We start from the raw sequence: 17,596 nt of genomic DNA, 5'->3' as shown, positions 1-17,596 counted from the left end.
GGAGGTCATAAACAATTTTGTTTGTGCTCTAGCTATAATTTTTTTTTTTATCTTTGTAGAAATTGATTTACCACAGTCAGGGCTGGAAGCAATTAACAAACAATAGTATAATTTTTTTTTTATCTTTGTAGAAATTGATTTACCACAGTCAGGGCTGGAAGCAATTAACAAACAATAGTTTACTATGTGAGCCTGAATTAAAACGTAAAAGTAATAAAAGCATGTCAATGATTATTTGACATGAGAGTGCTGTTTTTTTTCAGGATCTACTTTAAAAACACTTGAAAGATATCCTCTATATCAGGGGCGTCAAACTCAAGTGGGCCAAAATTTAAAACTGAACAAAGCCAACGGGCCAATGTTGAACAAATTAACCTTTTAATAAGGACCCAAACAAGTTTTGCATCGAATATTGAACAAGCAAGGCTTATATAACTTTATAGTGACATGTAAAATCAAATTTTAAATAAAAACAATAAAAATAATCAAAAAATATCAATGGCATATCAAATAAAATTGAAATAAAATTTGAATGCCTCTTTTCTCTTTGCAGCCCTCTGAGGTAAATATCAAAATAAACTTTTTCCACAGGCTAATAATACATTTGCAAATAAAATAACAATAATGAATGAATCAAACATTCAAGCCTTGAAGTAGCAAGAGAAAGTGCATGAGTAAAACGTTAATTATTACTTGGGGGGGTATATTGTAGCGTCCCGGAAGAGTTAGTGCTGCAAGGGTTTCTGGCTATTTGTTCTGTTGTGTTTTATGTTGTGTTACGGTGCGGATGTTCTCCCGAGATGTGTTTGTTATTCTTGTTTGGTGTGGGTTCACAGTGTGGTGCATATTTGTAAGATTGTTAAAGTTCTTTATACAGCCACCTTCAGTGTGACCTGTATGGCTGTTGAACAAGTATGAATTGCATTCACTTGTGTGTGTAAAAGCCTCATATATTATGTGACTGGGTTGGCACGCTATTTCTACGTAGGAAAAGAGGACGAGACGACAGGTTGTAGAGGACGCTAAAGGCAGTGCCATTAAGGCACGCCCCCAATATTGTCGTCCAGGTGGAAATGGGGAGAAATTCGGGAGAATGGTTACCCCGGGAGATTTTCGGGAGGGGCACTGAAATTTGGGAGTCCGGGAAAATCGGGAGGGTTGGCATGTATGAGTATTAGCGGTGAATGTGGTGTTACAGCGGCACCGCCGTTGTATAATACCGGAGGGCCAGCTCTAATGTTAATTTCATATTGCCCCAAGGGCCAAATGAAATTACAGGGCGGGCCAAATTTGGCCTGCGGGCCAGAGTTTGACACCCATGCTCTATATCAAAGTTGTTGTCCAAAGAGGGTATAATAACTTTCTGTGAGGGGTTTGAGCCACTACTACGGCCTGCAGCACATTCTAAAAATAATATTGCAGTAAACTAAAGAAGTAGAATGAAAGAGCAAACAGGTGAAATTTAAAAAAACAAAGTCTCAATGTTGACTAATAACACACAGCTGCCATGCAGGCTGTTTTTTCTTTAAAGCTGTCATTGCTCAAACAATATTAATAAATCAAAATCAATGTTATGAATTATTGACCTATTCAAGGCTGTAATTACTTCACATCAAATATTGCAATTTTTGGGGGTAAATATTGCACATTTTGTGTTTGCAATAAAGGGCATGAAACAAACAAAAATAGAAAATAAAAACTTAAAATGGACAGACCTAGAGGTGATCTAAAAACTTAAATTTAAAAAAATAAAAATCTATGACTTATTTTTAACACTTGTGAGTGGGGCCCTTTTAGATCCCCAATAATTGAAGTGGGATTTTTTTTTTTTTTTCAAACAGTCCTTGCTCAAAAAATATTAATTACTTCACATTAAATATTGTACTTAGACATTTTGGGGGGAGGAAATATTGCACATTTAGTTCTTGCCATAAAAACTTGGTTTCCTTGGACAAAAAAGGCATTAAAAATATATATTTTTACTTCATATCAACAGATAAACTAGAAGTTGATCTACAGATTTTAGCGTTGAATAATAAAAAAATAATATATGACTTATTTTTAACATTAACCTTGCAGGTCCCCAAGATCAAACCTTAAAGGTCATATTTAAAAATCTATATATTGTATTGTATTGGTTTTGAAAATTCCATCCATACACCCATTTTCTACCACTTATTCCTTTCGGGATCGCGGCGGGGGCTGGAGCCTATCTCAGTTGCATTCGGGCGGAAGGCACGGTACACCCTGGACAAGTCGCCACCTCATCACAGGGCCAACACAGACAGACAGACAACATTCACACTCACATTCACACACTAGGGCCAATTTAGTGTTGCCAATCAACCTATCCCCAGGTGCATGTCTTTGGAAGTGGGAGGAAGCCGGAGTACCCGGAGGGAACCCACGCAGTCACGGGGAGAACATGCAAACTCCACACAGAAAGATCCTGTGCGCAGGATCAAACCCAGGACCTTCATATTGTGAGGCAGATGCACTGGCCCCTCCTCCCCCGTGCTGCCCGTCTTTGAAAAAAATAAACAACTAAGTTTTTGAAAATTAAATGATCAAAATGGCCCCACATGCTTTATTATTTTCAGTGTGCGGTCCTGAGTGGAAAAAGTTTGGACATTGATGCTGTTTATGAACCTGAATTACCTCCACCAAGGCTGTTATGATTTGACAATACAATTTTAACCAACGCAATTATCGTATTTTTCGAAGTATAAGTCGCATTTTTGGGGGAAATGTATTTGATAAAACCCAACATCAAGAATAGACATTTGAAAGGCAATTTAAAATAAATAAAGAATAGTGAACAACAGGCTGAATAAGTGTACGTTATATGACGCATAAATAACCAACGGAGAAGGTGCCTGCTATGTTAAAGGGGAACATTATCACAATTTCAAAAGGGTTAAAAACAATAAAAATCAGTTCCCAGTGGCTTGTTGTATTTTTTGAAGTTTTTTTCAAAATTTTACCGGTCTCGAATATCCCTAAATAAAGCTTTAAAGTGCCTTATTTTCGTCTCTCTGCGAAGACACTGGCCATTTCCCTGTGACGTCATACAGTGCTGCCAATGTAAACAAACAATGGGAATACCGCAGCAAGATATAGCGACATTAGCTCGGATTCAAACTCGGATTTCAGCGACTAAAGTGATTCAACAGATTACGCATGTATTGAAACAGATGGTTGGAGTATGAAAGTATTGAAGAAGAAACTGAAGCTATTGAGCGAATAGCTATTGACGCTATTCATAGCCATAGCATGGCCGAATAGCTGCGTTAGCATCGCCGGTAAAATGTGCGGACCAAACGATCAGGACTTTCGCATCTTTTGACACTGGAGCAACTTAAATCCGTCGATTGGTAAGTGTTTTTTTTTCGCATTAAATGTGGGTGGAAGGAAACGTAATATAGTTGCAAATGCATCTGCAGGTTATCCATACATCTCTGTACCATGTCTGCTTTAGCACCGCCGGTAAATAGCATGTTAGCATCGATTAGCGTAGCATGTTAGCATCGACAGTCAACATCAACAAAACTCACCTTTGTGATTTTGTTGACTATCGTTACAAATGCATTTGCAGGTTATCCATACATCTCTGTGCCATGTCTGCCTTAGCATCGCCGGTCAAATGTGGAGACACTCAGGCACATTCAACGGGGGTCTGGTGGCAGACACTTTGGCATCTTCGGGCCAGTGGTGCAACTTGAATCCCTCCCTGTTAGTGTTGTTACACCCTCCGACAACACACCGACGAGGCATGATGTCTCCAAGGTTCCAAAAAATAGTCAAAAAAACGGAAAATAACAGAGCTGAGACCCGGTGTTTGTAATGTGTTGAAAATGAAAATGGTGGGTGTGTTAACTCGGCGACGTCACATTCTGACGTCATCGCCTCCAGAGCGATAAACAGAAAGGCGTTTAATTCGCCAAAACTCACCCATTTAGAGTTCGGAAATCGGTTAAAAAAATAGATGGTCTTCTTTCTGCACCATCAAGGTATATATTGACGCTTACATAGGTCTGGTGATAATGTTCCCCTTTAACGTAACATATTATGTTAAGAATCATCCAAATAACTATAACATAGAAAATGCTATATGTTTACCAAACAATCTGTCACTCCTAATCGCTAAATCCCATGAAATCTTATACGTCTAGTCTCTTAAGTGAATGAGCTAAATAATGTTATTTGATATTTTACGGTAATGTGTTAATAATTTCACACATAAGTCGCTCCTGAGTATAAGTCGCACCCCTGGCCAAGCTATGAAAAAAACTGCGACTTATTAGTCTGAAAAATACGGTAAGTAATTTCCTTGTATTTATGATTAATTGACATTGTTCTTACAAGATATTTATGTGGAACAATCCAACTTTGGACACTTCTATAGCTTCCACAATCTGCACAGGCCCAGATTAGATTCACTTTGTGTGAACTCGTTTAAAGCGCCTCGTTTAAAAATGTTGAATAGCGCCGCTTGCGTCTGAAGCCAACCTCTCCACGGATGGGAGTGAAGGAGCAACCGGGTCGCACGAGGAGCCAGCTGTGTTTTTAGGCACCTGCATGCTTTCATGGACATAATTGCCGCCTTTCAAATGAAGAGCGGCCACTCGGGAAGTTTCGGAAGCCCCCGCACCGGACAAGTGTCGGGAATTTCCATATAAATTGTCAGGGTGAGTCTCTTGACCCGGCTCTAGTTTGCATGGAAACCTTTTGCTGGACAATTGGTTGGACCTCAGACTCAAGTGGGCTCCGTTTGACCTTAGAGCATTTCAGCCATATTTTTTTATATACCACGATAGCTTTGAGGGGGTCCTCAATCTGCTCAATGCAGGTGTTGGTGAAGTTCTGCTCCTTCTCCTTCACTTGAATGTGCCACTTTTGCTCGTGGGCAGACACCAGACCTCGCCAGAGTTTTACGTCGATGCAGAAGATCCCTTGGCCTTGGAGGAAAGAAATGACATGCATCAAATTAAACAAGTTCTTTATGTATTTGTGCTCCTTAAAATTAATCTTATCTCCCATAATATCAATTAATTTTTCATTAATTCTTAGATAACTGTATTTGGGACGCTCGCTTTCCATTGCAAAACTCTTGGTGTGATGTCCTCTATAGAACTGAAGCCCATATCCTGTCAAAGACAGTGTAAAGTTAGAGTGCCCGCCCTGTGATGTATAGGTCGTGAGTTCAAACCCCGGCCGAGTCATACCAAAGACTATAAAAACGGCACCCATTACCTCCCTGCTTGGCACTCAGCATCAAGGGTTGGAATTGGGGGTTAAATCACCAAAATTGATTCCCGGGCGTGGCCACCGCTGCTGCTCACTGCTCCCCTCACCTCCCAGGGGGTGATCAAGGGTGATGGGTCAAATGCAGAGAATAATTTAGCCACACCTCGTGTGTGCGTGACACAATCATTGGTACTTTTATATGCCTTTATTTAAAGTTAAAGGCATAAAAAACTATTAATTTCATCACTTAATCCGCAATTACTTCAAAACTGATATGGTTAACAATACGAACAAAAAATAAATAGAAAAAGGATCATCTTCCATAAACACCAGAGCATCTTGAGGAAAACATCAGTAGAAGAGGACGCAAAATAGTTCCGCCTCACCCCTAGTTTTTGCGATTGTATTTGGCTTGAGTATTTTACATTGTATTTTTCTAATTCAGAATCATTAATGTTGTTTGTGTATGTATATATATATACACCTCATATATATCTCATATATTTATATATATATATATATATACACAGACACACATACATACATACATATATATATATACACACATATATACATACATACAAACATATATATATATATACACATATATACATACATACAAACATATATATATATATATATATATATACACACATATATACATACATACAAACATACATACATATATATACACACATATATACATACATACAAACACATATATATATATATATATATATATATATATATATATATATATATATTACAGATGCGTGGTTTGCGGTCTCATCCGCGGAGTCCGCGGATAAACCGCGGTCCGGGCGGGTGACATGACAAAAGATTAGATTTTAAATAGATTCGAGCGGGTGGCAGTTGAACCATTCGGAAATATTTGATATACATGGTTCAGGGATCGGAAATCTTTACCACTCAAAGGGCCATTTAGACCCGTGTTAAAAAGTAATGAAGACAACAGGAGCTGCAATCATTCTCGCAAATATCTGCTGGCGGTCACCCAGTTAACAAGAATTAGGGCGTGCTATGAAGCCATTGCTTTGGACGCCAACATGTACAAAGAGCTTGCCAGTCCAGCAACATGTTGAATATGGCTTCTGCAGACACACTCACACGACTGCAAGGCATACTGGGTGACACAGAGTTCACTGATTGTTGTGATATAAACTATTTTAACACTCTTACTAATATGCGCCACGCTGTGAAGCCACACCAAACAAGAATGACAAACACATTTCGGGAGAACATCTGCACAGTAACACAACATAAATACAACAGAACAAATACCCAGAATCCTTTGCATCCATGAGTCTTCCTGACTATATTATACAGCCCGCTAGCCCCCCCCCCCCTTTGCATCCATGACTATTCCTGAATATAATTTACACCCCCCCCCCCCCCCCCGCGCATTGGTAAGGTGGGCAAGGTTTTGGGGGCGGGGGTGTAAATTATATTCAGGAGAGTCATGGATGCAAAGGATGGTGGGTATTTGTTGTGTTGCGTTTGTTGTGTTACTGTGAGGATGTTCTCCCGAAATGTGTTTGTCATTCTTGTTTGGTGTGGCTTCACAGTGTGGCGCATATTAGTAAGAGTGTTAAAATTGTTTATATCACAACCATCAGTGTACTCTGTGTCACCCAGTATTGCCCTTCAATCTTGTACGTATTTCTGCAGAAGCTGCACACATGTTGCTGGACTGGCAAACAGTTTGTACATGTTGTAGGAGGTGTCAAAGGCAATGGCTTCATAGCACGCCCTTATTCTCGTTATCTAGATAAGCACCAGCAAACAGTCGTGAGAATATTTGCAACTCCCATTGTCTTCTATACTCTGTGAAACGGGTCAGATTAGATCTATGAGTGGTAAAGGCTGCTGACCCTTGACATCTAACAACGGGCGGGTGGCGGGCGGTTGCGGTGTTGATAAAGTGTTGGTTCGGGTGGATGGCGGGTGGATGACTACTTTAGTGATGCGGTTGCGGATGATATAATTCCCTATCCACGCATCTCATATATATATATATATATATATATATATATATATATATATATATATATACATACATATGTTCTTTCTTATCTTTTTTACTATTTATATTACGAACTTATTGTGTATGCACCATAAGGGATCTGCTTCAAGTTGTTATTTAAACTTGTTCACTGTAATAATGACAATAAAACTTTATTCTATTGTATTAAAAATGATGGCTGCAATACACTGCTCTCGCACGCGTTGGTCAATTTGACCGGAGCGGTCTGTACTTTCCTTATATTCCCCATCTTTTAAAAATGCATGCAGGCTGACCCTTCCTTTATTTGTATTGCTCCAACCCGCAACAATGAATCTGGCAAACATATTTGATAATCCCTTCAAATCCAGCCTAAAAATATTGTGCTTACTACTCAATATGGAATTGCCGCCAATCTTCTGCAGGTGACGTCGGCAGGCTGATGCAGGCCCGCCCACATAATGGAGCTAAAAGTGTGCTGAAACTAGTTTAAAAATAGGCCTAAAATCACTACCGTGTCTATTTTTGGGGTAATTGTACCTGTAGACATCTTTTTTAGGTTCAGAACTGTGAAATAAGTGCTAATGTCAGATATTAGAGGGGCCTTTACAAGGGACAAACAAATCTACAATGTTGATGACTTCCGTTTTTCTTTTCAGTAAATTATCGTACACTAGACTGCAGAGAGTACCTGCCATATCTTAAAGTGTTTGGCCTTTATTTGTAAAAACACACCTCAATGATGTAATTTTTTAAAAGTGTGCTCGCTTTGTTAAGCATTTCCTTTTTTGTTTGGTGTTGAAATGTTAACTTTAGCTTTACAGATGCCAAGTTTGCTGTGTAGTCATAGTGTGCAGTTACAGTAACATTATTTCAAATGGGACAAACGGTAGAAAATGATGGATGGATGGATATCTCCAATCACCTGCAGGCATTGTACTGTTGTCTTTCTATTTGAGGTTCAGAGTTTATTCATTCGAGTGGACGATGCAATTGGCGATTTATTGGGGCATGACATCTATCAATTAATGGTTTATTTATAAAGCCCTAAATCAAAAGTGTCTCAAAGGGCTGTACAAGCCACAACAACATCCTCGGTTCAGATCCCACATCAGGGCAAGGAAAAACTCAACCCAATGGTTTGAGTTTCATTAACCCTTGAACCTCCAAAAGGTGTACATTCCGGTTACTTTAATTGTTTAAAATGTCAATATATCAGACACTTAAGACGAACTGTACCGTATTTTTCGGACTATAAGTCGCAGTTTTTTTCATAGCTTGGCCGGGGGTGCGACTTATACTCAGGAGCGACTTATGTGTGAAATTATTAACACATTACAGTAAAATATCAAATGATATCATTTAGCTCATTCACGTAAGAGACTAGACGTATAAGATTTCATCGGATTTATCGATTAGGAGTGACAGATTGTTTGGTAAACGTATAGCATGTTAAATATGTTAGTTATTTGAATGACTCTTACCATAATATGTTACGTTAACATAGCAGGCACCTTCTCAGTTGGTTATTTATGCGTCATATAACGTACACTTATTCAGCCTGTTCACTATTCTTTATTTATTTTGAATTGCCTTTCAAATGTCTATTCTTGGTGTTGGGTTTTATCAAATAAATTTCCCCCCAAAAATGCGACTTATACTCCAGTGCGACTTATATGTTTTTTCACTTCTTTATTATGCATTTTCGGCAGGTGCGACTCATAAGCCGAAAAATACGGTACTAAATTTGTCCTGGATTTGATTTTTTGGGGTTAAATTCCACGATACCCTTCATTGCTGGGTGCATTGGCCGCTACAGCGGTACATCAGTTTTCAAATGCCCCAATTTTCCATCAAAATGTTGCCTTCTTGACCAAACATTGCGCGTAACAAACCTGTCCGTTTTCCCGCGAATCATTCCGTAAAATTGAGTGTCCAGAACAAATATTCCCTTGCATTAGGTAACTCAAGGTGCGTTCCTTTTGTACTGGGAACCGCAATTTCTGAGTCCCTATTCGGAATTTCATCCGGGACGCTCCTTGAGGTCGGATTTCAGACTTGAAAAGTCAGGAACATTCTCACAACCCCCGAGTTTATTTCAAAGATGGCTGCTCTGGACGTAAACAATTATATCCGCATCTATAACATCTGTTATTAGCACTTCTGTTTAGATTTTGTCGCAGTAAATCAGCAACATACTAGGGCTACACAATTAATCGAATTTTGTGTTCAAATTTCGGTTATGCATGAATAATAATCGGAAAACGTGCAAGCAAATTCCTGAGCTTGTGATGGTGAAACAGTTGAGGAAAACAGGTCGATAAAACAGAACCCGCAGTTAAATGCCGAATATCAGGGAAATTGACGACAATGTAGGCAAAACCTTTTTGTGAGGAGAAGAAACATCAGTTTGAGAAAAGAATGTTTCCCAGACCGCTCATTTATCCCCGACATACTCAGTCGCTCTGCCCGAAACCGAACAATGTAAAAACAGACTCATGAAACAGCGACGTAACTACGAAGCTATAGCCAACAAGAACAATCCATACGCCCACAACACATCTCATATGCTTGTGTTGTTGTGAACGACATCGATGTATTAACAGTGGTTGCAACTTGAAAAGTCTAGCTCTTTTTTAAATTTTTTTTTTAAAGCCGAAGTAAGTCACCTTCTTTACACGTAAAGCCTTAAAGCACACTTACCCCCTTCACAATAATAGCGCAGTGCGCCACACCCGGTCTGACTGCACTAACAAAATAAAGGCCTTACAAAAGCATAATGCACTTAAAGCACCTTTTGATACATTTACACAATTTTGCTTTGACCTAAAATACTGGTATGAATTGTCCAATTATATATTGCACCAATAAATGTGACGATTTTTGCATTTAATTAACAAACATTTTATTAAACTTTCCTTGACACAAGAATCACATACTATATAGCGGTAAAATAAGTGTAAAAGGTAAATAACGGAATTTAAAAAAATTAAAAGCCAAAATGTAATTATATTGTTTTTTTTAAATTGTGATAGCTATTTTATTTTGTTGTTATTGCTATCTTTATTACTTCACTTGTGGTGTATTCGTTACTAGTTCATATCCGTTTTTTTTTAAACTATATAGAAAGTTGAGTTTTGGTGGTACAATAAATACTTGTGTTTTCAAATAAATATTTGTGACTACAACTTCAATCAAAATAATTGTATTATTTTTGCCATAATCATCCAGCCCGGCCATATACAATGCATTGGTATTTGTTTATATATGGCAGGGGTCGGCAACCCAAAATGTTGGAAGAGCCATATTGGACCAAAAATACAAAAACAAATCCGCCTGGACCCGCAAAAAATGAAAAGCCAAATTACATACAAATAGTGTGTCATGAGATATAAATTTAATTATGAGGACTTAAAGGAAACTAAATGAGCTCAAATATAGCTACAAATGAGGCATAATGATGCAAAATGTATACAGCTAGCCTAAATAGCATGTTAGCATCGATTAGCACTCCACATACGTCCATAACATCAACAAAACTCACCTTTGTGCACTCATGCACAAGGTTAAACGTTTGGTGGACAATATGAGACAGGAAAAGAAGTGGCATAAAACACGTCTTAGAAAGTCGGAGAAAGTTATACATGCAAACAAACTACGGTGAGTTCAAGGACCGCCAAAATTAGCACGACAAAACGGCGCTCACCAAATACTCGAATCAATAAAGCTTGTTTAGTGATCCTGTTCTGTCTCCCTGTAATGTTTGTCTAAACTTGAATGGGATTGTGCTGAAAATTTTAATTTTCCTGAAGCAACTCTCCAGACGGAATAAATAAAGTACTATCTAATCTAATCTAAATATTGTGCTTTATAACAATTAGGATGGTTTGTGTATGTCCTCCTCCAAAAACCATATTTAAACAAAATGTTTTTTCCCCCTCATCTTTTTAATTTTTCATATATTTTTGAAAAAGCTCCAGAGAGCGACTAGGGCGGCGCTAAAGAGCCGCATGCAGCTCCAGAGCCACGGGTTGCTGACCCCTGATATATGGTAACGTCACTGTAGTGTGAACTACATTTGTTTCATGAAGTATAAACGTTCTAAATCGCCAGCAATATCGTCTGTGTTTCGTCTTCATCCACCGTGTTTAAAGGTTGCAGAAATAGTGCATATTTTCCCATACCTTGTTTATATTCAGACAAGGCAAGCGTAAAAATAGCTTTCTCGGATATGGCCATCTTGATATTCGACCTGGGAACTGGAAGGCTCGCACCTCGGCCGTGACGTCATTCCCAGCTCAGACTTCCAACTTTCGCCATAAATAGAACGCAACATAAGTCTGTGCTTGTTTTTATTGAATACCACTACAAAAATAAGCCCCTGTGGAGCCAAAGAAAGTTGCGAATGCCAGCACTTCGACAAATAAAAGTGTGAAACACTATTAAATTATAGAAATAACTTGTAGGAACGTTCGAATGTGGCTTCCGTGATGCTCTCTTCCTCCATCGCAGTCTTCAGCAAAAGTAAAAGTGATATTCAATTTATCTATTGAATTGGACATTTTTGTGTATTAATTATTCACAAAAAGTGTGTTTGCGTTCATGTTTTGTTGTGTCACTTTGACTATCCTTCGGTATACTATTTCTAATGCAAAACCAAGGTATTTTAATAATTTGGAGTAAAAACAAGAGATGCAGAACTCCTAATATGCTGCTCTAGCAATACAGTCTCAGAATTAGTCGTATTTTTTTTCCCTCTATCTGGAGGTGTTAAGTGTGTAATCATTGGGGTTTGTTTGTCTAAGTTAGCAACATAATTTAAAAAGTTATGGGCAGATTTTCATGAAACTCGGGAAATGTCTGAAATGGGATTGATTGATTGAAACTTTTATTAGTAGATTGCACAGTACAGTACATATTCCGTACAATTGACCACTAATTGGTAACACCTGAATAAGTTTTTCAACTTGTTCAAGTCGGGGTCCACGGTAATCAATTCATGGTAAAGAGATAATAGATAAGTGATTAAATCTTGAAGGCTATTCTGGATCATATCTACAAACTTCTCTCTGTGTGTATGCTAGGGGCCCTACTTCCACCCACAGAAACAACGAGATTGCACCAAACTGACAAGAGGGTTCGCTCTGTCTTTCATTCCGCTGTAGATAGCTCAAACTGTTATAGGCGGAATTTAATTGAGCTTTTCTGAATTTATCAGAAATGGGATAAGAAACAAGTGATTACATTTTGATGGTGAACGGTATCACCGTCCGTCTGCATTAGGGATTTAAAAAAATTATTATTTACTTTTGGGAGATATGGGCGGGCAGAGGTCTGCGCAGCCCAAGTGCTTTTTTTTTTAGTAAAACTGCATCATTTTGCATGTGAAAGCATCCATCCATTTTCTACCACTTCGCTGGAGCCTATCTCAGCTGCATTCGGGCGGAAGGCGGGGTACAGCCTGGACAAGCCAACACAGATAGATTCAATTTCTAACAATTAACATGCATGATTTTTAAATGCAACCGTTCTCTTAATAGTTAAGTCAGTTTTGATTCACTTAATGAAATATCTTTTTTCACTAACTTCAAGACGTGTGTCATAATTTGTCGTATTTTGTAAACACTTTTGAGTTTTAACAGTTTGATAAACTATCATATTAGTACTTTGATTGATTTGCTTAATTTATCGTTGACTCATTTACTTATTAATCCATACCATAATTCAATTCCACATACTAATATACTTCCTTTTTTATGTTGAACGTGCATACAAATGTTTAAGTTGGATTATTCTCTAAGGTCATATTGCTGCTCTTTTGCTTATTATAGTACAACATATGTAATGTAAACATTGTTTTGTCCAGTTACAGCATATTTAAGCGGTTATTTATTGTGGTTTGGTGTACAGCAGTGACGTGCGGTCAGGGGAGGCAGTGCCTCACCTGTGATCATGCAAAGAAATAAAATATATGATAAAATAATAGTAGTTGTTTTTAATTTTCATTCAGCTTCACCAATTTGGATGATTTTTCCATTAAAATCGCTGAATTTTCGCAATCCCTCGTAAACTTCTCTGTCTGCCGTGCGGCCAGACTGCGTTCTTGTCTGGTGTGTTGCTGAGCGTTCAAAACGACAGAGAAGAAAGTCTGAGGTGAGGCAAACAGTTCTCGTGTCTCACGATAGGGGCGCTCAAGATCAGAGACATACGGTGGCGCAAGCGAGTCAAGTGCCGCAGCGAATAACATGTTTTGTGTGTTGGTTGAGCCATCAAAACGGCAGAGAAAGAAGTCTGAGGTGAGGCAAACAGTTCTCGTGCCGGCTTACTATATAAGTGGCCTAAGATGTTACTTTTTCTGTATGTTTAAATGGATGTCCTGATTTTGCTGGCCACAAATCAACTTTACCTTCAGGTATTAGTAAAATAACCGAACCTATTCACGCTTTAGGGGCTTCACGGTGGAAGAGGGGTTAGTGCGTCTGCCTCACAATACAAAGGTCCTGCAGTCCTGGGTTCAAATCCAGGCTCGGGATCTTTCTGTGTGGAGTTTGCATGTCCTCCCCGTGAATGCGTGGGTTCCCTCCGGGTACTCCGGCTTCCTCCCACTTCCAAAGACATACACCTGGGGATAGGTTGATTGGCAACACTAAATTGGCCCTAGTGTGTGAATGTGAGTGTGAATGTTGTCTGTCTATCTGTGTTGGCCCTGCGATAAGCTGGCGACTTGTCCAGGGTGTACCCTGCCTTCCGCCCGATTGTAGCTGAGATAGGCGCCAGCGCCCCCCGCGACTCCGAAAGGGAATAAGCGGTAGAAAATGGATGGATGGATGGATTCACGCTTTAGAATACATCAAACATGTGCATCGGTTGGGGACGTCTCTGCGCTGCTGACCTGTCCCCGCTCGGGATGGTCTCCTGCAGGCCCCACTATGGACTGGACTCTTACTATTAGGTTAGGTCCACTATGGACTGGACTCTCACAATATTATGCCGGATTAGGGGTCTCAAACTCAATTCACCTGGGGGCCACTGGATACAAAATCTAGGTGAGGCTGGGCCGCAAGAAAAGATTTCTTAAAAAAATGTTGCATACTCCTCAGCATGTCTAGTTGTATGATGATGTTTCAAATTGTATCCCTTGTGCACCGCAACTTTCTCTGTGCAAGTAAGACACGTCAGGGTGCCCCTGTGCTCAACACAGAAATATTACATCTCCCACTTTTCCTGGAATCGTCTTTGCTCATCATTAACCCTTCTCTTCACTGCAGGCTTTGAAAAAGACATGTTTGGGGTTGTGGAATATGTTTTTATTTAGCCGACGCATGGAGAATAATGTTATTTCCGCAATGTGTGTCGTTCCGCTTTTCCTCCCTGCAGCAACACGGCGGTCGGCGGAAAATAGTACCGGTATAGCGAGCGCAAAACAGTGACTGCTTCCGGCGTGTTATCTGGCATCATATAGAAATATATGTCGTGTTCATCGTGTGAGGAAATGCAAATTAAGCAATAAAAAAAACAAATAACGATTTGAATTGGTCCAGGTTATCGGGGACTGTTATTACTGACGGACAGGTGTCGCGGTGTGACTGCAGCCAGGCACGTGAGAAAACCCCCGTCTCCATGGCAACGTCTCTGTCGCTTTCACTCATTTGTCGCTTTTCCACTAATGCAGGGGTAGGCAACCCAGAACTTTGAAAGAGCCATTTTGGACCCAAATAACAACGCTGTCAAGCGCCATTCATATAAGACTCGTGGACCGCACTAACATTAAACTTACTTATTAAGGTCGGGGCCGCAAGATAACGTCTCGCGGGCCGCAACTGGCCCGCCTGTCTGAGACCCCTGTGCTAGATCCACTCGACGTCCATTTCACTGTTCGCCCTGGAGGGTCGGGGGTTTCCCACATCTGCAGTCCTCTCCAATGTTTCTCATTGTCCCATTGGGTTAAGTGAAGTGAATTATATTTGTATAGCGCTTTTTCTCTAGTGACTCAAAGTGCTTTACATAGTGAAACCCAATATCTAATTTTTACATTAAAACCAGTGGGTGGCACTGGGAGCAGGTGGGTAAAGTGTCTTGCCCAGGGACACAACGGCAGTGACTAGGATGGCGGAAGCGGGGATCGAGCCTGCAACCCTCAAGGTGCTGGCACAGCTGCTCTACCTACCAAGCTATACCGCCGGGGTTGAGTTTTTCCTTGCCCTAATGTGGGATCTGAACCGATGATGTCGTTGTGGCTTGTGCAGCCCTTTGAGACGCTCGTGATTTAGGGCTATACAAATAAACATTGATTGATAGATCAAAAAAGAAGAACATATTTTTTCTTCTCTCACAAAAGGACTATGACCGATAGGCCAAATTCCAACAAGAGTGCATGCAGTTCCACGTTAAAGGCCTACTGAAATGAGATTTTCTTATTTCACGGGGATAGCAGGTCCATTCTATGTGTCATACTTGATCATTTCGCAATATTGCCATAATTTTTCTGAAAGGATTTAGTAGAGAACATCGACGATAAAGTTCGCAACTTTTGGTCGCTAATAAAAAAGCCTTGCCTGTACCGGAAGTAGCAGACTATGTGCGTGTGAGATCACTGGTTGTGGAGCTCCTCACATCCTCACATTGATTACAATCATGGCCACCAGCAGCGAGAGCGATTCGGACAGAGAAAGCGACGATTTCTCCATTAATGTGAGCGAGGATGAAAGATTTGTGGATGAGGAAAGTGAGAGTGACGGACTAGAAATAAATAAATAAACAAATTTAAAAAAAAGTTGGCCCTGCGATGAGGTGGCGACTTGTCCAGGGTGTACCCCGCCTTCCGCCCGATTGCAGCTGAGATAGGCGCCAGCGCCCCCCGCGACCCCAAAAGGGAATAAGCGCTAGAAAATGGATGGATGGATGGAAAAAAAAGACGAGGGCGGGAGCAACTCAGATGTTATTAGACACATTTACTAGGATAATTCTGGAAAATCCCTTATCTGCTTATTGTGTTACTAGTGTTTTAGTGAGATTATATGGTCGTACTCGTACCTGAAAGTCGGAGGGGTGTTGTGACCGCCAGAACCACGTTTCTCGACGAGGCAAGGCAGCCGGGCTGAGATTTTTTTTTTTCCCCCTCCACGGTGTAAGCATCCAACGGTCGGTGGCGGCCAGTGGGAGGAGGCAAGAGAGTCCACAACTGCAGGAGGACCGAGGCAAACTCTCCGCTCATGTCTACGGTAAGAGCCGAATGTAAACAAAGAAACACCGGCTGTGTTTGTGTTGCTAAAGGCGGCCGCAATACACCGCTTCCCACCTACATCTTTCTTCTTTGATGTCTCCATTATTAATTGAACAAATTGCAAAAGATTCAGCAACACCAGAATACTGTGTAATTATGCGAATAAAGCAGACCACTTATAGCTGTGATCGGTGCTGGATCAAAATGTGACGTCACGCGTCGTCATACCGCAACGTTTTCAACAGGATACTTCGCGCGAAATTTAAAATTGCAATTTAGTAAACTAAAAAGGCCGTATTGGCATGTGTTGCAATGTTAATATTTCATCATTGATATATAAACTATCAGACTGCGTGGTCGGTAGTAGTGGGTTTCAGTAGGCCTTCAAAGCTTCTGTGAAAGGATTGCAGTCTACCTGATCTGCATGCACATGTGTCATATGAGTACGTTTTAAAGTTGTCAGTTTGATGTTTAATGTGTTGTTTACTGTTTTTAATGTAACCTTGCTGCTGCCCTCTTGGCCAGGAGTCCCTTGGGAAAGAGATCTTTGATTTCAATGGGATTTTACCTGGTTAAATAAAGGCTAAATAAAAAATAAAGTGTAGCCGTATAGTGTAATGAGCACTATATACAAAGTTCCTGTACCACCAAATTTTGACTTTTTTTTTTTCTTTTCTTTTTTTCTTTCAGTTGACGGTTAACACCCACCCGTGAGAATAACAACGTTAATGTCATCTTTTCCGGCCTGAAACTGGTCGGGAACGCGAAGATTGCAGTAGACGTCGTCCTGTCTCAGCCCGGTGAGTTTCCTGGAAGCACAAGTACACAGTAAGGAAGAAGGGGGGAAAAAAACAACATGGCTGGCCTTTGTGATGATTTAAAAAGAACTTAAAGGCCTACTGAAACCCACTACTACCCACCACGCAGTCTGATAGTTTATATATCAATGATGAAATATTAACATTGCAACACATGCCAATACGGCCTTTTTAGTTTACTAAATTACAATTTTAAATTTCCCGGGAGCTTCGTCTTGGAAACGCCGTGTAATGATGACGTGTATGCAAGACGTCATGCGATTTTAGGAAGTATGAGCGCTGCAC

General features: G+C 40.0%; 1 protein-coding gene across 2 annotated transcripts in view; it reads right to left on the bottom strand.

The window, feature by feature from the left end:
- The window catches only part of si:zfos-911d5.4 (uncharacterized), a 38,540-nt gene that overhangs the window by 18,760 nt on the left and 2,184 nt on the right, over positions 1 to 17,596 (bottom strand). The window contains exons 3-4 of one of the 2 annotated variants that reach the window (XM_061907589.1): positions 17,202 to 17,302; positions 4,810 to 4,958 (exon numbers count right to left, since the gene is read on the bottom strand). In XM_061907589.1, the coding sequence (XP_061763573.1) occupies positions 4,810 to 4,958; positions 17,202 to 17,302 (250 nt within the window). The remainder of the gene's footprint in view (positions 1 to 4,809; positions 4,959 to 17,201; positions 17,303 to 17,596) is intronic. The other variant, XM_061907590.1, reaches the window with a different exon arrangement.

This window comes from Nerophis ophidion, linkage group LG08, assembly GCF_033978795.1.
Source record: "Nerophis ophidion isolate RoL-2023_Sa linkage group LG08, RoL_Noph_v1.0, whole genome shotgun sequence".
NCBI classification, from domain to species: Eukaryota; Metazoa; Chordata; class Actinopteri; order Syngnathiformes; family Syngnathidae; genus Nerophis; species Nerophis ophidion.
The sequence above is the reverse complement of the archived record's forward strand: the minus strand, read 5'-3'. Positions and strand labels throughout refer to the sequence as shown.